The 25,249-nt window shown below is 36.9% G+C and overlaps 1 protein-coding gene across 4 annotated transcripts in view; it reads left to right on the forward strand.

The window, feature by feature from the left end:
* Positions 1–25,249, forward strand: part of LOC117328079 (serine/threonine-protein kinase LATS2-like) — a 64,631-nt gene that overhangs the window by 35,513 nt on the left and 3,869 nt on the right. For 3 of the 4 annotated variants that reach the window (XR_004532828.1, XM_033885420.1, XM_033885423.1), the window contains 4 exons: positions 307–352; positions 988–3,813; positions 11,647–11,829; positions 17,130–17,236. Coding sequence is in view for 3 of the 4 variants with exons in the window: in XM_033885420.1 (XP_033741311.1) it covers positions 307–352; positions 988–3,813; positions 11,647–11,829; positions 17,130–17,236 (3,162 nt within the window). In the remaining variant the exon portion in view is untranslated. The remainder of the gene's footprint in view (positions 1–306; positions 353–987; positions 3,814–11,646; positions 11,830–17,129; positions 17,237–25,249) is intronic. The other variant, XM_033885422.1, reaches the window with a different exon arrangement.

Consider the following 25,249-nt stretch of genomic DNA (forward strand, 5'->3'; position numbering starts at 1 on the left):
TTACTGACATACTGGGTTGTTATGGGGTTATTTTACTGACATACTGGGTTGTTATCAGGTTATTTAAGAGTACTTTTCAGATGATGTTCAAAGACAACACAATGACATTTTGTATCTGGGTATACATTTTCCACCCACACACAATGTATTTTTTCAAAAGAGGATATTTGTAATTAATCACTTTAACCTTATATAAGATAAGTCTTTTATTTAGAAGTCACACTTACATCAGTCAGTTAAAATTACTCAAATAACTTTACTTACAAGACCTCTGTCAGGGAATAATTTACTTCCTTTCTTTTACAGGAGTCAATTGGCGGACACAATGGCTATATCAAGCTTGACAAGTCACGTAAGTTATATACCAATACCTTATAGTCACTGTTAGCAAGATTGACAAGTCACATCAGTTATATTATATACCATTAATAAAAATAACTTGCTATTTATTATCAAGTTCTCACAGATCGTTGACATTTGTCGTTAATAATTTCATTTGTTTGATTTTCCTTTTTTTTGATAATTTTAACGATTATTTATGAGCCTAATGATGTTTTCATTGTTGATTGGCTATTGAGGATGAGAAAATAACTATTTAAACCTATTATAGCTGATGAGAAAATAACTATTTAAACCTATTATAGTTTACCAATTGATGATAATTGTATTTGTATTTTTAGTGTCATCATAGTGTCATAATAACATGAGTAAAACTCTATTTATAGTAATAAGTTGTGATTACCTGTTCCTACCATCAAAATACAATGAAATATACCTGCTGTTGCTTACAGTATATTGATCAACATATTTCATACATACCTGGTCAATTTCTGCTGTTACTAGAGCAGTACTGTTGTGATGTATCCAGTATATATAGATTTTAACTGTGATTAATTGTGAGTACAGACATCCTAATATCTTTATGATTTCTGCTATTGTCTATTAGACGTGTACATATTTTAACGATGGATTTTCTTTACTTTACAGAACTCCTACAGAATCGTAAACAGAGTATTGAGATGCCAGTGCAGAATGGATTTACGGACAGTACTAGTGAAAGGTCTGATAGTCCGCAGTGTTCACTTCCTAGTCGGACATTACCGAATGATACATCAGTGGCGAATCTAACACCAGTAACTAACGGCGATCAGATTCCTCCACCTGTGCCCCCACGGATACCAATAGTGTCGAGTAGTTCGGCACTGGGAATGAATCAAACCACACCAATGAGCAAACAGAATATGATGGAGACTTCGCAAATTAACCACCACCATCAAATGGTCAACCAACAGCTGCCATCACGACAGTTGAACATGATTCCGTCGCCCGGTGACATGCAGCAAATAATTCCGGGACAACCACATATCAAACACAGTACCATGTTAAATCAACTACATCATCATCAACAGCAGCAGGCGCAGGGCCTAACACACGCGGGGCATATCACACCGCAACGCAGGAGTCCTGTCAACAGTCTGGGTCACCAGCCTGTCATTGTACAGAGACCTACAGGACAGTTGGTAACAATATCTAATCCTAGTGGAATAGGCTCTGGTGGTAAAGGGCAGATAACTATCCGTTATTCCAAACCACCTCCACCGTATAGTCAGCATCCGGTGAGTAGATCACCAGTAGTTAACATATCAGGTCAAGGTCATACGGAACAGTCGCACCTTATTTCATCCACCGTTCCTCCAGTGTATCGGCCAACTCCACGGTACGAGACTCAGATCACTGTTAATAACACAGTACCAGGTTCTGGATCAGATAATGTTCTCAAAAAGACTGGTCTTTCTCCAGCACAATCAATGGCATACTGTACTAAACCAGAAATTGTGTCTGAGACAGTAAAGAGTAAAAAAGTGACTAAACCTAAACCTATGACGGCCACAATACCTATGTCCCCGGCTCAGTCACCAGGGCCAAATTATGTTTCTCATTCACAGGGCACCAGCTATGTAACATCTCAGTCTTCTGGGTCTAACTACGTCACCGCACAGTCTCGTGGTACAAACTTTGTTTCACAGTCACCAGGTACAAATTATGTGACATCACAGTCGCCAGGTACAAATTATGTGACATCACAGGCGCCAGGTACAAATTATGTGACATCACAGGCGCCTGGTACAAATTATGTGACATCACAGGCGCCAGGTACAAATTATGTGACATCACAGGCGCCAGGTACAAATTATGTGACATCACAATCGCCTGGTACAAATTATGTGTCGTCTTATGAAGCAAAAGTAGGAGTGCCAAGCCCTCGACCTCCAACTCCTGAAGTTCAGATAAAAATCCAACATCAACCCCATATTGTGCAACAGAAATCTTCAATGATGCGTCCTGATTCCATGCACCCCCATATGGCAGGTCAAGGCCATGGGGGCCAGCCCCAGATTCAAATAAATCTTGGACAGCATGGCCCCCACTTTGCTCGTAGTGTTGTGGTACAGCGGAGCCAGGTACCATATGAATATATCAGACGTCCTTTGGACACTCCTGGGTCGACCCCAAGGTCAGACTCCCCCATATCTTTAAGGGGCACAAACCAGTCACCCATGTCAACCACATCAACAAGTAATTCAGATATTCCAGATAGACTTTCAGATAAAATCCCTGACAAACCCCCACCCCCTTACCCTGGAAAACAAAACAAACAGGCTCATTTACCCCCACATGTGCAAATAGTGACTCCGTACGCTCATCAGCATCCCCCTTCATCTCACCCACAGTTACAAATGAATTACCCTGTTCACTATGGTCAAATTCAAGGGCAAAATCAGGAACAGCCACCGCTGCCACCAAGAGTGCCTCTACATAGAATTTCTCCAGAATCTTCAGACACACCTCCACCTGTGCCAACAAAAGGAACAGTAGTGTCACCCCCACCTCTTCCTCCCCATTCCACTGGCAAACCGTCGAGGGGGAGCTCACAAAAAGTTAATGGTGCAAGTAAAAATGAACAAAATGATGAAACCGATGAAACAACGTCAACAGTTTCTGACGCAAGCAGTTGTAGTCACTCTGAAAAAACAAGGTGTACATCTCCAATGCCGGAACGAAAAGCTGATGCAAAGGAAAAGGACTCTTTACGTGGTGAAACTTTAGTGAGAAACTATTCACCGCAAGCATTTAAATTTTATATGGAACAACATATAGAAAATGTGTTAAAATCTCACAAGGAGCGAGAAAAAAGACGATTACAGTTAGAACGTGAAATGTCGAAAGTGGGACTGTCTGATGAAGCTCAGCACCAAATGAGGCGCATGCTTCATCAGAAAGAATCCAACTACATCCGATTAAAAAGAGCAAAAATGGATAAATCTATGTTTGAAAAAATTAATTCGTTAGGCGTCGGTGCATTTGGAGAAGTGGCACTTGTACAAAAGAAAGAGGTCAATCAACTGTATGCCATGAAAATGTTACGGAAGAGTGATGTGTTAAAACGTAACCAAGTGGCTCACGTCAAGGCGGAGCGTGATATATTGGCGGAGGCAGACAATGAGTGGGTGGTGAAACTCTACTACTCCTTCCAAGATCGTGATAATCTGTACTTTGTGATGGACTATGTACCAGGCGGAGACCTTATGGGTCTTCTTATAAAAATGGAAATATTCGACGAACCTCTTGCTGTCTTCTATATTGCAGAATTAGTGCTAGCCATTGAAAGTGTGCATAAGATGGGGTTCATTCACAGAGACATCAAACCGGATAATATTTTAATTGACAAAGATGGACACATGAAACTAACAGACTTTGGATTATGTACCGGATTTCGATGGACACACAATTCCAAGTACTACCAGCCACAAGGTACGTATATAACTCAGATTATACCTGTCCTGCACTGTAATGTAATAGTATGTTCCTTAACTTGAGATTTTTCCATTAGAAAACATTATTGGAATAAAAGAATTCTTAGTCGATGACCTTTCCTTAAATTGTGTAATGTCTTTTGGAATAATTCAGTGTTTTCCTATGGACAATTTTCAATTAAGAAATGTTGATAAAACTGTCGCCCATTGAATTTAAAATTTAGAAAATCTACAGATTGGAAAATATACCTGGAAAAACCGATAGATTTCAGGTGACAAGTTAATTGTTAAGGAAAAATGTATTGGAGGCAGCAAATTGGAGAGAAAAGACAGAGCGATGCAAGTACCAGTAGGGACATTTTGGCTGCTTTTGAGATTTCCAATTCTTGTATGCATTAGTCAAGTATAGTTTTTGTAATAGTAATGAATCAGTTCTAGTAGGACTATTTTAGGTGTCAGAATATCGTAACTTGTGTCATTGATCATGATTAAACCTTGTCAATGATGCTGCAGACTTAGAATGAATACTGATTACTTATAGAGATGAATTTATTACCCTAGATGAATACTGATTACTTATAGAGATGAATTTATTACCCTAGAAGGTTGTTCAGGTTTGGTATTTGACAGTAGTCTTTTGTTTATGTTAGGTATATATGTTACATATATATGAATGCCATTGCTGTTGGCCCAGTAGACATTTAAATGTTATGTAAGGTTTATTAGTATAGAGAATATTTAGATATTTATCCTGTAAGAGTTTCTATTGTTAGGGAACATATTAAGATGTTTATCATGTTCAAGGACAATGCCCTGGATTTAAACAAATTCAATCTGGCAATTGGAAATTGGAATTAAAATTTCTTTCAGCATTATATACAAATTTAATCTCTTCATAAGCTATTTTAAGAAATACACATGCCCTCCTTTCAAATTTTCCAGCTGGATGGATCCACAAATATCTAATGATATTTTAATAGTCCATGTGTTGTAAGAGATTGGAGAGTTCTTTTGAATGACAGATTTGTGCTGAACAGAATTGTTGAAATAACACTGTAATTGTAGAAATAGAATTGAAGAACCCAGTCAAATTTACAAATCGAAGCTGGTCTTTAACAGGGCAATATATATATATATGTACACTTGCCTGTTACAACTCAATAAAAACACTAACAAATGCTATTTTATCAACAGCACCTCCAGTCCTTTGAGACAAAATATAGGCTTATATAGAGGTTGTCATTTACCCTGACTAAGCTCTGATGAGAAGTGGGATATGTTTATCTTAACTAAGCTCTGATGAGAAGTGGGATATGTTTATCTTAACTAAGCCCTAATGAGAAGTGGGATATTTACCCTGACTAAGCTCTGATGAAAAGTGGGATATTTACCCTGACTAAGCCCTGATGAAAAGTGGGATATTTACCCTGACTAAGCTCTGATGAAAAGTGGGATATTTACCCTGACTAAGCTCTGATGAAAAGTGGGATATTTACCCTGACTAAGCTCTGATGAGAAGTGGGATATTTACCCTGACTAAGCTCTGGTGAGAAGCGGGATATTTACCCTGACTAAGCTCTGATGAGAAGTGGGATGTTAATCCTGACTAAGCTCTGATGAGAAGTGAAATATGTTTACCCTGACTAAGCCCTGATGAGAAGTGGGATATGTTTATCTTAACTAAGCTCTGATGAGAAGTGGGATATGTTTATCTTAACAAAGCCCTGATGAGAAGTGGGATATGTTTATCTTTACTAAGCCCTGATGAGAAGTGGGATATGTTTATCTTTACTAAGCTCTGATGAGAAGTGGGATATGTTTATCTTTACTAAGCCCTGATGAGAAGTGGGATATGTTTATCTTAACAAAGCCCTGATGAGAAGTGGGATATGTTTATCTTTACTAAGCCCTGATGAGAAGTGGGATATGTTCCTTTACTAAGCCCTGGATGAGAAGTGGGATATGTTTATCTTACTCTAGTACTAAGCTCTGATGAGAAGTGGGATATTTTATCTTTACTAAAGCTCTGATGAGAAGTGGGATATGTTTATCTTACTAAGCTCTGATGAGAAGTGGGATATGTTTATCTTTACTAAGCTCTGATGAGAAGTGGGATATGTTTATCTTTACTAAGCTCTGATGAGAAGTGGGATATGTTTATCTTTACTAAGCCCTGATGAGAAGTGGGATATGTTTATCTTAACTAAGCTCTGATGAGAAGTGGGATATGTTTATCTTTACTAAGCTCTGATGAGAAGTGGGATATGTTTATCTTTACTAAGCCTCGATGGAGAAGTGGGATATGTTTATCTTAACAAAGCCTGATGAGAAGGTGGATATGTTTATCTTTACTAAGCCCTGATGAGAAGTGGGATATGTTTATCTTTACTAAGCCCTGATGAGAAGTGGGATATGTTTATCTTTACTAAGCCCTGATGAGAAGTGGGATATGTTTATCTTTACTAAGCTCTGATGAGAAGTGGGATATGTTTATCTTTACTAAGCCCTGATGAGAAGTGGGATATGTTTATCTTTACTAAGCCCTGATGAGAAGTGGGATATGTTTATCTTAACAAAGCCCTGATGAGAAGTGGGGGATCTGTTTATCCTACTAGTACTGATATGGATATTATCTTACTAAGCTCTGATGAGAAGTGAGATACTTTTATCCGAAGCTCTGATGAGAAGTGGGATATGTTTATCCTAAGCTCTGATGAGAAGTGGGATATGTTTATCCTAGCTCTGATGAGAAGTGAAATATGTTTATCCTGACTAAGCCCTGATGAGAAGTGAGATATTTTTATCCTAAGCTCTGATGAGAAGTGGGATATGTTTATCCTAAGCTCTGATGAGAAGTGGGATATTTTTATCCTAAGCTCTGATGAGAAGTGGGATATGTTTATCCTTATTACTTATAAGCCCTGATTCGATAAGTGGGATATGTTCATCCGATGCCCTGACGAGATAATTATAAGAGGGATATATGATTATCCTGACTAAGCCCTGGTGAGAAGTGGGATATGATTATCCTGACTAAGCCATGATGAAATAAGTAGGATATATTTATCCTGACTGAGAAGAAAAAATGGGATTATTAGAACCTTTCATCCCCTAGTTGATCTAGGCGTTTGTAATTGGTACTAGTGTTTCTCATGACTAGCTAGGATTATAGCTGATCTCGATGTTTGTTATAGATATTTCGGGATGAAACTAAAGGAAATGTCGACATTTATGTAGATGTTTTCCACCTATGTCATGTGGAACCTTTGCCCTAACACAGAAGGAATGTGTCCATTAACCTATAAGATACTCAGGAGAACTGCTTCATCACACAGCATGGTTGAGAGCTCAGGTGTAACTAGGCTACAATGTGTAGGTGTCTTATTAATAGACTTTACTGTCCCTCTGTAGAATTAATGCTTTATACCTGTAAACTGACCAAACTGACCGAGATAACACATGGTTCACATTCCTTAGAAGGTTTGGTGCTCATGATCAGTAGCTAATAAGATACATGCATACATGTATGATGTTGGTCAGCATAGCTTTGTGGTAATATGCATATGTAGCTTTATCAAGATGTGTGTTGATAGTAGATTTACTATTGATTAACCCCAACCAAAAAATAATGAAAAATGACTAGCTATAGCGTCAAACTCAAGGTTGTAACAAGGGTTCAGGCAATCTATAACCCTAAACTCAGGGTTGTAACAAGGGTTCAGGCAAGCTATAACTCTAAACTCAGGGTTGTAACAAGGGTTCAGGCAAGCTATTGCATCAAACTTAGGGTTGTAACAAGGGTTCAGGCAAGCTATAACTCTAAACTCAGGGTTGTAACAAGGGTTCAGGCAAGCTATAGCCTCAAACTCAGGGTTGTAACAAGGGTTCAGGCAAGCTATAGCCTCAAACTCAGGGTTGTAACAAGGGTTCAGGCAAGCTATAGCCTCAAACTCAGGGTTGTAACAAGGGTTCAGACAAGCTATAACCTCAAACTCAGGGTTGTAACAAGGGTTCAGGCAAGCTATAGCCTCAAACTCAGGGTTGTAACAAGGGTTCAGACAAGCTATAACCCTAAACTCAGGGTTGTAACAAGGGTTCATGCAAGCTATAGCCTCAAACTCAGGGTTGTAACAAGGGTTCAGGCCAGCTATAACCCTAAACTCAGGGTTGTAACAAGGGTTCAGGCCAGCTTTAGCGTCAAACTCAGGGTTGTAACAAGGGTTAAGGCAAGCTATTACCCTAAACTCTGGGTTGTAACAAGGGTTCAGACAAGCTATAGCGTCAAACTCAGGGTTGTAACAAGGGTTCAGGCCAGCTATAGCGTCAAACTCAGGGTTGTTACAAGGGTTCAGGCAAGCTATAGCCTCAAACTCAGGGTTGTAACAAGGGTTCAGACAAGCTATAACTCTAAACTCAGGGTTGTAACAAGGGTTCAGACAAGCTATTGCCTCAAACTCAGGGTTGTAACAAGGGTTCAGACAAGCTATTGCCTCAAACTCAGGGTTGTAACAAGGGTTCAGACAAGCTATTGCCTCAAACTCAGGGTTGTAACAAGGGTTCAGACAAGCTATTGCCTCAAACTCAGGGTTGTAACAAGGGTTCAGACCAGCGATAACCCTAAACTCAGGGTTGTAACAAGGGTTCAGACCAGCGATAACCCTTAACTCAGGGTTGTAACAAGTGTTCCTCAGGAGTTTGTTTCATGTGTTCAGGCCAAATTATAAACTTTTTACATAGTGGGCAGGATATCAAAGTTCTTTTTTGGCCCATGTAATGTCTTGCCCTTCAGGGCCATAGGTTATTTGTTGGTATAGAAGACTGGTTGGTAAGTTATTCCTGTATTGTTCAGTTCGGAGTTAAGTTGGCCTTGGCCTCCATTTAATCATGACCTACATTCCAAGTTTGAATGACCTTATAAGGTTGTAGTTTGTGTAGTGTTATGTGGGGAGTAACGTTGTAAGTGGGGGATAGCTTTGTAAACACTTGATATAACTCTCCTTCACCATGCTATTTTAAGGCAGATTTGGGGCACTGTCTATTATGTAATTCTGTGGTATTTCCTGTGTCCTCTTTTGGTTGTTTAACCATCTTATCTTTTATTGAGTATATTATACCGGTGTATCTGACTTATTACCTGACTGAACATTTTGACTGGTGATGTTTGTTTAAGACACATATTCTGTTACGTAAAAGACTATAATTATGTGTGTGTGCACTCTGTGAGGTGGAAGAAGGGGTTTGTTTCCTTCGGGAAGTTCAATTGGTAAAACACACCTGGATTTTTCAATAGAGTAAATAGTAAATATTTGCTGATTTTTATCGTCATTAAAATTCATTACACTAAATGTAGCAAACAAAATTGCATGGGGAATTACTTGTCAGTCATCGGTTTTTTATCAGAGATAACATTTTCAGAATTGCTGTGGATTTTACGAATGACATAGCCAGCTATCTTTGTCCCAGAGGTATTTAAAACATTACAACATAACTGATATCATGTGAGCTGTATGTATTTTCAAAATGTATTTAAATGGAACTGTCATTGTTAGGCAGGTTAACTTGACCTAGCCAGCCAGTCTTAATGGGTATACGGCTATCTAAACTTAAAACAGAGATGTTCAGGTGTGGGCATTCATACATGCTATTGAAATTGGATATAAAGCTGGCTTTGTAAGGTGACAATAGCTAGGCAATATAATATGTACCCCAGGTCGACTGGTCATTACACTAATGTATGTAGGTGTAGGGCCTTTCATGTACCCAACATTCCATGGCTTGTCTTTGTCAGGAGTAAACAATCATATTTTTACAATACACTTTAGCCTAGATTCCTGGTATGCATCTTATAGAAAAGGCCAAGCCAAGTTAAATATTTATTTCTGTATTAGTACCTAGTACATGTAATTGATAAAAAAAAAGGTCAGATTAAGACTTATTTTTATTTTAAGATGTGTTCTGGATTTATTTGTGAAATTGAAAACTAGTAATCGGTTTGGACACATTATATTGTTGGTAATTCTAAATATCAAGAATCAAAATGTTAAGAATAACATCATTTAGTAAATCACTTTCCTAATATAGTATAAACAATTATTTTGATATATTTTTATTTTAAATTTTGGTCTTGTTAGAATTATTAGAAATTACAAAGTTAAAACAACATTTGCCTTGCTACCGTATATTGTTTACTCCAATGAACAGACACAATCAATTTTTGTAAACATTGCTGAAGATCAGTAATTTTGCACTTTTAATTTTATGGACATTGAATCAATAAATTCTGTACTATTAATTTTATAAACAGTAAATATCGATAAATTCTGCACTATTAATTATATAAACAGTGAAGATCGGTTAATTCTGCACTATTAATGATATAAACCTTGAAGATCGGTAAATTCTGCACTATTAATTATATAAACAGTGAATATCGATAAATTCTGCTTTATTAATTATATAAACCAAGAAGATCGGTAAATTCTGCACTATTAATTATATAAACAGTTAAGATCGGTAAATTCTGCACTATTAATTATATAAACAGTGAAGATCAGTAAATTCTGCACTATTAATTATATAAACAGTGAAGATCGGTAAATTCTGCACTATTAATTATATAAACAGTGAAGATCGGTAAATTCTGCACTATTAATTATATAAACAGTGAAGATCAATAAATTCTGCATGCACTTTTAATTATATAAACAGTGAAAATCGGTGAATTCTGCACTATTAATTATATAAACAGTGAAGATCAGTAAATTCTGCACTATTAATTATATAAACAGTGAAGATCAGTAAATTCTGCACTATTAATTATATAAACAGTGAAGATCAATAAATTCTGCATGCACTATTAATTATATAAACAGTGAAGATCGGTAAATTCTGCACTATTAATTATATAAACAGTGAAGATCGGTGAATTCTGCACTATTAATTATATAAACAGTGAAGATCAGTAAATTCTGCACTATTAATATTCTGCACTATTAATTATATAAACAGTGAAGATCGGTAAATTCTGCACTATTAATTATATAAACAGTGAAGATCGGTGAATTCTGCACTATTAATTATATAAACAGTAAATTTAAAGATATACCCTGAAGATCAGTAAATTCTGCACTATTAATTATATAAACAGTGAAGATCAGTAAATTCTGCACTATTAATTATATAAACAGTGACGATCAATAAATTCTGCACTATTAATTATATAAACAGTGAAAATCGGTGAATTCTGCACTATTAATTATATAAACAGTGAAGATCAATAAATTCTGCATGCACTTTTAATTATATAAACAGTGAAAATCGGTGAATTCTGCACTATTAATTATATAAACAGTGAAGATCGGTGAGTTCTGCACTATTAATTATATAAACAGTGAAGATCAATAAATTCTGCACTATTAATTATATAAACAGTGAAGATCAATAAATTCTGCATGCACTATTAATTATATAAACAGTGAAAATCGGTTAATTCTGCACTATTAATTATATAAACAGTGAAGATCGGTGAATTCTGCACTATTAATTATATAAACAGTGAAGATCGGTTAATTCTGCACTATTAATTATATAAACAGTTAAGATCAGTAAATTCTGCACTATTAATTATATAAACAGTGAAGATCGGTGAATTCTGCACTATTAATTATATAAACAGTGAAGATCGGTGAATTCTGCACTATGAATTTTATAAACAGTAAAGATCACCAGAAAAGTCTTCCCCATTATGTCACCTTGTTCAGTATGCAGTTTAATTCTGGGTTGTAAATTTACATGAGAAGTCTGAGACTTGAATTTGATTTTCCTTTTACAGGTCACCACCTAAGACAAGACTCTATGGATGTGAACTTTGCATCTGAAGTAGAGTGTAAATGTAGCCTACCCCTAAAACCCCTCGAACGGCGCCGAAAACGCCACAACCATCGCTGTCTCGCACACTCTCTTGTTGGCACTCCAAACTACATCGCTCCCGAAGTCCTTGCCGTCAGTGGTTCAGGTATGTGTCTTATCAGACATCTTATAATGCACCAAACCTGTAGCAATCACTGATATTCTAGTGGTATGTTGATGCACATCTAGTGGTTCATACGATGATACACACATCTAGTGGTTCATACGATGATACACATCTAGTGGTTCATACGATGATGCACATCTAGTAGTTCATACGATAACACACATCTAGTGGTTCATACGATGATAAACATCTAGTGGTTCCTACAATGATACACATCTAGTGGTTCATACGATAACACACATCTAGTGGTTCATACAATGATAAACATCTAGTGGTTCATACGATGATAAACATCTAGTGGTTCATACAATGATACACATCTAGTGGTTCATACGATGATAAACATCAAAGTAGTTCATACGATAACACACATCTAGTGGTTCATACGATGATGCACATCTAGTAGTTCATACGATAACACACATCTAGTGGTTCATACAATGATAAACATCTAGTAGTTCATACGATAACACACATCTAGTGGTTCATACGATGATGCACATCTAGTAGTTCATACGATAACACACATCTAGTGGTTCATACGATGATAAACATCTAGTAGTTCATACGATAACACACATCTAGTGGTTCATACGATGATAAACATCTAGTGGTTCCTACAATGATACACATTTAGTGGTTCATACGATAACACACATCTAGTGGTTCATACAATGATAAACATCTAGTGGTTCATACGATGATAAACATCTAGTGGTTCATACAATGATACACATCTAGTGGTTCATACGATGATAAACATCTAGTAGTTCATACGATAACACACATCTAGTGGTTCATACGATGATGCACATCTAGTAGTTCATACGATAACACACATCTAGTGGTTCATACAATGATAAACATCTAGTAGTTCATACGATAACACACATCTAGTGGTTCATACGATGATGCACATCTAGTAGTTCATACGATAACACACATCTAGTGGTTCATACGATAACACACATCTAGTGGTTCATACAATGATACACATCTAGTGGTACAGTGACACACATCTAGTGGTTCATACGATGATAAACATCTAGTGGTTCATACGATGATAAACATCTAGTAGTTCATACGATAACACACATCTAGTGGTTCATACGATAAACATCTAGTGGTTCATACGATAACACACATCTAGTGGTTCATACAATGATAAACATCTAGTGGTTCATACAATGATACACATCTAGTGGTTCATACAATAACACACATCTAGTGGTTCATACAATGATAAACATCTAGTGGTTCATACAATAACACACATCTAGTGGTTCATACAATGATAAACATCTAGTGGTTCATACAATGATACACATCTAGTGGTACAGTGACACACATCTAGTGGTTCATACGATGATAAACATCTAGTGGTTCACACAATGATAAACATCTAGTGGTTCATAAGATGATACACATCTAGTGGTTCATACAATGATACACATCTAGTGGTTCATATGATGATAAACATCTAGTGGTTCATACGATGATAAACATCTAGTGGTTCATATGATGATAAACATCTAGTGGTTCATACGATGATACACATCTAGTGGTTCATACGATGATAAACATCTAGTGGTTAACACAATGATAAACATCTAGTGGTTCATACGATGATACACATCTAGTGGTTCATACAATGATACACATCTAGTGGTTCATATGATGATAAACATCTAGTGGTTCATACGATGATAAACATCTAGTGATTCATACGATGATACACATCTAGTGGTTCATACAATGATAAACATCTAGTGGTTCATATGATGATAAACATCTAGTGGTTCATACGATGATACACATCTAGTGGTTCATACAATGATTAACATCTAGTGGTACTGCAGTAAGACACACATCTAGTGGTACAGTGAGACACACATCTAGTGGTACAGTGAGACAAACATCTAGTGGTACAGTGAGACACATCTAGTGGTACTGCAGTAAGACACACATCTAGTGGTACGGTAAGACACGCATCTAGTGGTACAGTGAGACACATCTAGTGGTACAGTGAGACATATTATAGGTGTATCGTGGGATGTATAGCTGGATTATAGGTGTATCGTGGGATGTATAGCTGGATTATATGTGTATCGTGGGATGTATAGCTGGATATAGGTGTATCGTGGGATGTATAGCTGGATTATAGGTGTATCGTGGGATGTATAGCTGGATTATAGGTGTATCGTGGGATGTATAGCTGGATTATATGTGTATCGTAGGATGTATAGCTGAATTATAGGTTATCGTAGGATGTATAGCTGGATTATACGTGTATCGTAGGATGTATAGCTGAATTATAGGTTATCGTGGGATGTATAGCTGGATTTTACGTGTATTGTGGGATGTATAGCTGGATTATAGGTGTATCGTGGGATGTATAGCTGGATTATAGGTGTATCGTGGGATGTATAGCTGGATTATAGGTGTATCGTGAGATGTATAGCTGAATTATAGGTTATCGTGGGATGTATAGCTGGATTATACGTGTATCGTAGGATGTATAGCTGAATTATAGGTTATCGTGGGATGTATAGCTGAATTATAGGTTATCGTGGGATGTATAGCTGGATTATAGGTGTATCGTGGGATGTATAGCTGGATTATAGGTGTATCGTGGGATGTATAGCTGGATTATACGTGTATCGTGGGACGTATAGCTGGATTATAGGTGTATCGTGGGATGTATAGCTGAATTATAGGTTATCATGGGATGTATAGCTGGATTATAGGTGTATCGTGGGATGTATAGCTGGATTATAGGTTATCGTAGGATGTATAGCTGAATTATAGGTGTATCGTGTGATGTATAGCTGGATTATAGGTTATCGTGGGATGTATAGCTGGATTATAGGTTATCGTGGGATGTATAGCTGGATTATACGTGTATCGTGGGATGTATAGCTGGATTATAGGTGTATCGTGTGACGTATAGCTGAATTATAGGTGTATCGTGGGACGTATAGCTGGATTATAGGTGTATCGTGTGACGTATAGCTGGATTATAGGTGTATCGTGGGATGTATAGCTGGATTATAGGTGTATCGTGGGATGTATAGCTGGATTAAAGGTGTATCATGGGATGTATAGCTGGATTATAGGTGTATCGTGGGACGTATAGCTGGATTATAGGTGTATCGTGGGACGTATAGCTGGATTATAGGTGTATCGTGGGATGTATAGCTGGATTTTAGGTGTATCGTGGGACGTATAGCTGGATTATAGGTGTATCGTGGGATGTATAGCTAAATTATAGGTTATCGTGGGATGTATAGCTGGATTATAGGTGTATCGTGGGATGTATAGCTGAATTAAAGGTGTATCGTGGGATGTATAGCTGGATTATAGGTGTATCGTGGGATGTATAGCTGGATTATTGGTGTATCGAGGGATGTATAGCTGGATTATAGGTGTATCGTGGGATGTATAGCTGGATTATAGGTGTATCGTGGGATGTATAGCTGGATTATAGGTGTATCGTGGGATGTATAGCTGGATTATAGGTGTATCGTAGGATGTATAGCTGGATTATAGGTGTATCGTGGGATGTATAGCTGGGTTATAGGTGGATCGTGGGATGTATAGCTGGATTATAGGTGTATCGTGGGATGTATAGCTGGATTATAGGTTATCGTGGGATGTATAGCTGGATTATAGGTGTATCTTGGGATGTATAGCTGGATTATAGGTGTATCGTGGGATGTATAGCTGGATTATAGGTGTATCGTGGGATGTATAGCTGGATTATAGGTGTATCGTGGGATGTATAGCTGGATTATAGGTTATCGTGGGATGTATAGCTGGATTATAGGTGTATCTTGGGATGTATAGCTGGATTATAGGTGTATCGTGGGATGTATAGCTGGGTTATAGGTGTATCATGGGATGTATAGCTGAATTATAGGTGTATCGTGGGATGTATAGCTAAATGCATTACGCACTTTACTAGCATTTCTACAATTTTGAATTCTTTTTGGGTATAAACCTAAAATTTCTGGACTTAGAAGAAAAGGTTTTGAGTTTAAGTTTCTGACTAAGTATAAGAGCTAGCCCAAACCTCAGTTATAAACTATCAGGTAGTAGAGCATACTACACTAAAAGTATTTCATGGATTAATTTTTTTGGACAGGCCACACATCATAATCATGTATAATTCTTGTCATGATAATTTATAACAATAACTAATGAAAATTCCACGGTAAGTTTAGTCATAGGTTTTAATGCTGAGTACATAATTTTGTATTTTGTAGTTAAAGAATCTATATTTAGCACAATGGACAGTTATTTTATACCGCTCTATAGTGAGACTGATATACCTGTATTGGTTTTAGAAATTCTGTATCTGGTAAGCAGGTATATCATTTAGCATGATTGTGTAAACATTGACTTTGACCTAAGTAGGATGTTCCTGCTTGTTATCGACTACAGCCTTTGGAGGTATAGATTCATACAGAAATCAATACCTTGTTGGATTATCATTAGCGTCCTATAAATTAATGACGTAGAATACCTAAGTATTAGGTGTACTTAAGTAAACTTGATGTTAAATTATATATTGACAACGATCAGATGGTAACATCGTATCCAGGTAACATATGTTAATGTGAAAACCGTTAATATATAGGCTTGTGATTGTGATGTTAACATGTTAACACATAAACCATTAATATATAGGCTTGTGATTGTCATGTTAACATGTTAACACGTAAACCATTAATATATAGGCTTGTGATTGTGATGTTAACATGTTAACACGTAAACCATTAATATATAGGCTTGTGATTGTGATGTTAACATGTTAACACGTAAACCATTAATATATAGGCTTGTGATTGTGATGTTAACATGTTAACACGTAAACCATTAATATATAGGCTTGTGATTGTGATGTTAACATGTTAACGCGTAAACCATTAATATATAGGCTTGTGATTGTCATGTTAACATGTTAACGCGTAAACCATTGATATATAGGCTTGTGATTGTCATGTTAACATGTTAACACGTAAACCATTGATATATAGGCTTGTGATTGTGATGTTAACATGTTAACATGTAAACCATTAATATATAGGCTTGTGATTGTGATGTTAACATGTTAACGTGTAAACCATTAATATATAGGCTTGTGATTGTGATGTAAACATGTTAACACGTAAACCATTAATATATAGGCTTGTGATTGTGATGTTAACATGTTAACGTGTAAACCATTAATATATAGGCTTGTGATTGTCATGTTAACATTCAAATGATATTTCCAGGGTATACAAAGTGCTGCGATTGGTGGAGTGTTGGCGTGATTTTGTACGAGATGTTGGTGGGACAGCCTCCCTTCTATGCGCCAACTCCACAGGAAACACAAATGAAGGTAACCATGGTGCCAAGATGTATTGCTGCCAGTAACTCACGATTAAACACAAAATATACATTGACTTACAACCATTCATGGCACAGGCTGAAATGATCAATAAGAAAAAATGTATGATGTTAAGTATGGTTCTCTGATCTAAGATGCCACATTGTCATGTATGGTTCTCTGATCTAAGATACCACAGTGTCATGTATGGTTCTCTGATCTAAGGTGCCACAGTGTCATGTATGATTCTATGATCTAAGGTGCCACAGTGTCATGTATGATTCTATGATCTAAGGTGCCACAGTGTCGTGTATGATTCTATGATCTAAGGTGCCACAGTGTTGTGTATGGTTCTCTGATCTAAGGTGCCACAGTGTCGTGTATGGTTCTCTGATCTAAGGTGACACACTGTCGTGTATGGTTCTCTGATCTAAGATGCCAGTGTCATGTATGGTTCTCTGATCTAAGGTGCCACAGTGTCGTGTATGATTCTATGATCTAAGGTGCCACACTGTCGTGTATGGTTCTCTGATCTAAGGTGACACAGTGTCATGTATGGTTCTCTGATCTAAGGTGCCACAGTGTCATGTATGGTTCTCTGATCTAAGGTGCCACACTGTCGTGTATGGTTCTCTGATCTAAGGTGCCACAGTGTCGTGTATGGTTCTCTGATCTAAGGTGCCACAGTGTCGTGTATGGTTCTCTGATCTAAGGTGCCACAGTGTCGTTTATGATTCTATGATCGAAGGTGCCACAGTGTCGTGTATGGTTCTCTGATCTAAGGTGCCACACTGTCATGTATGGTTCTCTGATCTAAGGTGCCACAGTGTCGTGTATGGTTCTCTGATCTAAGGTGCCACAGTGTCGTGTATGGTTCTCTGATCTAAGGTGCCACAGTGTCATGTATGGTTCTCTGATCTAAGGTGCCACATTGTCGTGTATGGTTCTATGATCTAAGATGCCACAGTGTCGTGTATGTTCTCTGATCTAAGGTGCCACATTGTCGTGTATGGTTCTCTGATCTAAGATGCCACAGTGTCGTGTATGGTTCTCTGATCTAAGGTGCCACAGTGTCGTGTATGGTTCTATGATCTAAGATGCCACACTGTTGTGTATGGTTCTCTGATCTAAGGTGCCACAGTGTCGTGTATGATTCTGATCTAAGAAGCCACATTGTCACTTATGGTTCTCTGATCTAAGATGCCACAGTGTCGTGTATGGTTCTCTGATCTAAGGTGCCACAGTGTCGTGTATGGTTCTCTGATCTAAGATGCCACAGTGTCATGTATGGTTCTCTGATCTAAGGTGCCACAGTGTCGTGTATGATTCTGATCTAAGAAGCCACATTGTCGCTTATGGTTCTCTGATCTAAGATGCCACACTGTCGTGTATGGTTCGTTGATCTATTAGTAGCTGTCAGAAAGGCACTTTGAACAGTACATTGACAAAATAAAACAAATGATTAATCTTTAAATCTAATTCTATGATGTGTAAAAGGTACAACATTTTGACCTTAATAAAGGGCAGGTCACACATGCTGATGGAGAATACCCAACATTGACTGTGGTATAAAGATGTTTAACCTCAACAAAGGCTTTAAGGCTTGGCTAAGCTTTGTTCTGTACTAAGTGACCGACATACTACCGCCTACCTTATACCACAGCGTATCACTACCCCCTCTATACCCTCACCAAATTACTGCTTTCTTCTCCTCTCCGCTCACAAAAATATGCTCAATAAACCAAAGAGATTGTGAAGGGCACCTTATTTCTGTCCACATCACCATGAAAACAAAGCTATGGTATTGTAATTGATACAGGTAATTAGTTTATACACATGGCCGCTGAAAATCAATCGGGAGGAACATTGTAGTATTTGTGGCCGCTTAATGATTTTTATCTAATTAATATTAGAGATTCTGTCGTCAGCTGCTGAAGTTAAAGTACAAAGGATTATATTTCAAACCACCGTCAGGATTTAGGCTCAGGTAGTCGATTTGTATGGACCAGGAAATAGCTGTCTCTGTTATCATCTGGCTAAGTCACATGGATTTTCTGGGCAGGTGTCAAATTAATTACAAAAGTTTGTTAATAATTTAATTTCCTTTCTAGCAGCATTTGGAGTTGTTGAGGATAATATTTTATTAACTGAGTTATATATCACTGACATTGTCACACAAATACACTGTGTTATATATCACTGACATTGTCACACAAATACACTGAGTTATATATCACCGACATTGGACATCACAAATACACTGTGTTATATATCACTGACATCGCCACACAAATACACTGTGTTATATATCGCTGACATTGGACATCACAAATACACTGTGTTATATATCACTGACATCAGACATCACAAATACACTGTGTTATATATCACTGACATCGCCACACAAATACACTGTGTTATATATCACTGACATCGGACATCACAAATACACTGTGTTATATATCACTGACATCGGACATCACAAATACACTGTGTTATATATCACCGACATCGCCACACAAATACACCGAGTTATATATCACTGACATTGCCACACAAATACACTGTGTTATATATCACTGACATTGTCACACAAATACACTGTGTTATATATCACTGACATCGGACATCACAAATACACTGAGTTATATATCACTGACATTGTCACACAAATACACTGTGTTATATATCACTGACATTGCCACACAAATATACTGTGTTATATATCACTGACATCACCACACAAATACACTGTGTTATATATCACTGACATTGCCACACAAAAACACTGTGTTATATATCACTGACATCGGACATCACAAATACACCGAGTTATATATCACTGACATCGGACATCACAAATACACTGTGTTATATATCACCGACACCGCCACACAAATACACTGAGTTATATATCACTGACATTGGACATCACAAATACACTGTGTTATATATCACTGACATCGGACATCACAAATACACTGTGTTATATATCACCGACACCGCCACACAAATACACTGAGATATATATTACTGACATCGGACATCACAAATACATCGAGTTATATATCACTGACATCGCCACACAAATACACTGTGTTATATATCACCGACATCGGACATCACAAATACACTGTGTTATATATCACTGACATCGGACATCACAAATACACTGTGTTATATATCACTGACATCGCCACACAAATACACCGAGTTATATATCACTGACATCGCCACACAAATACACTGTGTTATATATCACTGACACTGCCACACAAATATACTGTGTTATATATCACTGACATCGGACATCACAAATACACTGTGTTATATATCACTGACATCGGACATCACAAATACACCGTGTTATATATCACTGACATCGGACATCACAAATACACTGTGTTATATATCACTGACACTGCCACACAAATACACTGTGTTATATATCACTGACATCGGACATCACAAATACACTGTGTTATATATCACTGACATCGGACATCACAAATACACTGTGTTATATATCACCGACACCGCCACACAAATACACCGAGTTATATATCACTGACATCGCCACACAAATACACTGTGTTATATATCACTGACACTGCCACACAAATATACTGTTATATATCACTGACATCGGACATCACAAATACACTGTGTTATATATCACTGACATTGGACATCACAAATACACTGTGTTATATATCACTGACATCACCACACAAATACACTGTGTTATATATCACTGACATCACCACACAAATACACTGTGTTATATATCACTGACATTGCCACACAAATACACCGAGTTATATATCACTGACATCGGACATCACAAATATACTGTGTTATATATCACTGACATCGCCACACAAATACACTGTGTTATATATCACTGACATCGCCACACAAATACACTGTGTTATATATCACTGACATCGGACATCACAAATACACTGTGTTATATATCACTGACATTGGACATCACAAATACACTGTGTTATATATCACTGACATCACCACACAAATACACTGTGTTATATATCACTGACATTGCCACACAAATACACCGAGTTATATATCACTGACATCGGACATTACAAATATACTGTGTTATATATCACTGACATCGCCACACAAATACACTGTGTTATATATCACTGACATCGCCACACAAATACACTGTGTTATATATCACTGACATCGGACATCACAAATACACTGTGTTATATATCACTGACATTGGACATCACAAATACACTGTGTTATATATCACTGACATCACCACACAAATACACTGAGTTATATATCACTGACATCACCACACAAATACACTGTGTTATATATCACTGACATCACCACACAAATACATAGAGGATTTCTAACAGTGTCTTCAGTAATACCAAATATATTTCACGAGTGGGGCTAATATTTTGATATTTTTCACGAGTGCGCAGCACGAGTGAAAAATATCAAAATATTAGCCACACGAGTGAAATATATTTGGTTTTACTGAAGACACTGTTAGATATTCTGTTTATTACATTTTTTATCAACGAAAACCCTACGCTGTATGCTAACTAGGACTACAGCGATAATTTGTAAACAAAAAAAGTAGTTTCCCCTGTCCAGGTGCTGACATATATGTTGGGCTTTCTGATTGGTCAATTATTTTGGTATTTTCTAATCATTAATTTGATTGGTCAAATCAGCAAAAGTGATATTTTTCACTAGTGAAAAATATGATATTCTTCACTAGTGAAAAATATCACTTTTATAGAATGAATAATTTTTGATATTTCACTGGTAAAAATGTAATAAACTGTGTTATATACCACTGACATTGCCACACAAATACACTGTGACAGCTGTATTATCAGTGATCAGTGTTCCCTGGGTATTGATCTACATCACAGTTTTATAAAGCTACTCTTGTTTCACAGTTAATGAGGAAAGAAATATTACTGGGAGTTGTTCGATCGGAGATTGTTTGTATACTTAACTACACATTGAACAGTTAGATCAGAGATTGTTAGTATACTTCACTACACATTGAACGGTTAGATCAGAGATTGTTGGTATACTTCACTACACATTGAACGGTTAGATCAGAGATTGTTGGTATACTTCACTACACATTGAACAGATAGATCTGAGATTGTTTGTATACTTCACTACACATTGAACAGTTAGATCAGAGATTGTTGGTATACTTCACTACACATTGAACAGTTAGATCAGAGATTGTTGGTATACTTCACTACACATTGAACAGTTAGATCAGAGATTGTTGGTATACTTCACTAAACATTGAACAGTTAGATCAGAGATTGTTGGTATACTTCACTACACATTGAACGGTTAGATCAGAGATTGTTAGTATACTTCACTACACATTGAACGGTTAGATCTGTACATTGAACGGTTAGATCAGAGATTGTTTGTATACTTCACTATACATTGAACAGTTAGATCAGAGATTGTTTGTATACTTCACTACACATTGAACAGATAGATCTGAGATTGTTAGTATACTTCACTACACATTGAACAGTTAGATCTGAGATTGTTGGTATACTTCACTACACATTGAACAGTTAGATCAGAGATTGTTGGTATACTTCACTACACATTGAACAGTTAGATCAGAGATTGTTGGTATACTTCACTAAACATTGAACAGTTAGATCAGAGATTGTTGGTATACTTCACTACACATTGAACGGTTAGATCAGAGATTGTTAGTATACTTCACTACACATTGAACGGTTAGATCTGTACATTGAACGGTTAGATCAGAGATTGTTTGTATACTTCACTATACATTGAACAGTTAGATCAGAGATTGTTAGTATACTTCACTACACATTGAACGGTTAGATCTGTACATTGAACGGTTAGATCAGAGATTGTTAGTATACTTCACTGTACATTGAACAGTTAGATCAGAGATTGTTAGTATACTTCACTACACATTGAACAGTTAGATCAGAGATTGTTAGTATACTTCACTACACATTGAACGGTTAGATCAGAGATTGTTAGTATACTTCACTGTACATTGAACAGTTAGATCAGAGATTGTTAGTATACTTCACTACACATTGAACGGTTAGATCTGTACATTGAACGGTTAGATCTGAGATTGTTGGTATACTTCACTACACATTGAACAGTTAGATCAGAGATTGTTAGTATACTTCACTACACATTGAACAGTTAGATCAGAGATTGTTAGTATACTTCACTAAACATTGAACGGTTAGATCAGAGATTGTTAGTATACTTCACTACACATTGAACGGTTAGATCTGAGATTGTTGGTATACTTCACTACACATTGAACGGTTAGATCTGAGATTGTTAGGTATACTTCACTACACATTGAACAGTTAGATCTGTACATTGAACGGTTAGATCTGAGATTGTTTGTATACTTCACTACACATTGAACGGTTAGATCTGAGATTGTTAGTATACTTCACTACACATTGAACGGTTAGATCTGAGATTGTTAGTATACTTCACTACACATTGAACGGTTAGATCTGTACATTGAACGGTTAGATCAGCACTCGTGTATAGGTGGTTATCACAGTAATGATGAGTGACCGAGATTTTAAAAATAAATGAGACATCTGAAATGTCTTCACGCATCAGTAAACATGAAACACTGACCTAGATGTTTACCTGTCTGGTTCTTCGATGTTAGAGTATAAGGTGAGAACGAAAATTTGGCACAAATTCATAAAAAAAATGGTGACAGGTGAATGTCCTTGCCCTTTACCTGTGACATTCCTATCATGAATGCTGTCTCCTTTGTTCGGATGAAATTATCACCAATTCAAGTGGTTTGTGTGTCGGTGATGTCATTCTGACAACCTCTTGTTTTGTGTTCAGTTAGACCCCCTACTCCGAACTTATGAAATGTGGCATACCTTAGAGATCGTCTGAGTGGCATTTTTGACAAAATATTCTAATGATTGGTGAAAGGTGGTAATCTGTTCCACTTTGGGGACACCTTCAATCATATCAGAGAGAATTTAGGGACACCTTCAGTCACATCGGACAGAATATAGGGACACCTTCAGTCACATCGGACAGAATTTAGGGACACCTTCAGTCACATCAGACAGAATATAGGGACACCTTCAGTCACATCGGACAGAATATAGGGACACCTTCAGTCACATCGGACAGAATATAGAGACACCTTCAGTCACATCGGACAGAATATAGGGACACCTTCAATCATATCGGAGAGAATTTAGGGACACCTTCAGTCACATCAGAGAGAATTTAGGGACACCTTCAGTCACATCAGAGAGAATTTAGGGACACCTTCAGTCACATCGGACAGAATATAGGGACACCTTCAGTCACATCAGACAGAATATAGGGACACCTTCAGTCACATGGGCAGAATTTTAGATAATGGTTTTGATAGTGGGCAGTTAAACGAAATACCCACAGCAGTTAATGACTCTCTTTACAAAACTATTTCTGTTATACAAAAACTTTACAGAACGATAGAACTAACCAAATCATTTTCAGTGATACATCTACCAGGAAGAATATTTCTGATTTACACTAGAATTTCATTGACTCTGTAAATGGTTCCTTGGATTGCGAATAAAGATTTTCAATTAGTGGTTTTGGTTCTGGTAGAAGAACTATTGTGTTATCAGATGTTGTATCATGTCGGCTAGTTCCCTCTGTTTTTATCGGCAAGAAGGGTTGACAGTAATTAATGTCTTCATTCTGTCAGGTAAACCAGGCCATTCAACACTCATAACATGTTATAATTTAATTTATGTATATAATCAGTAATTTATTTCAAAATGAATCTTCACATATTCTCTGTCGTAACTTGATCTACATTGAATTGTATCACACCTGAAATTCTGTTTTAGCTTCTATCAGTTAATGATCAGGTGGAAAAAAAACTATATTTGTAATAAGGAATTGAATTAACTAAGATCATATCAAATGCATCTGTACTTGATATCAATATAC

The sequence above is a fragment of the Pecten maximus genome, chromosome 5 (genome assembly GCF_902652985.1).
Source record: "Pecten maximus chromosome 5, xPecMax1.1, whole genome shotgun sequence".
Classification (NCBI taxonomy): Eukaryota; Metazoa; Mollusca; class Bivalvia; order Pectinida; family Pectinidae; genus Pecten; species Pecten maximus.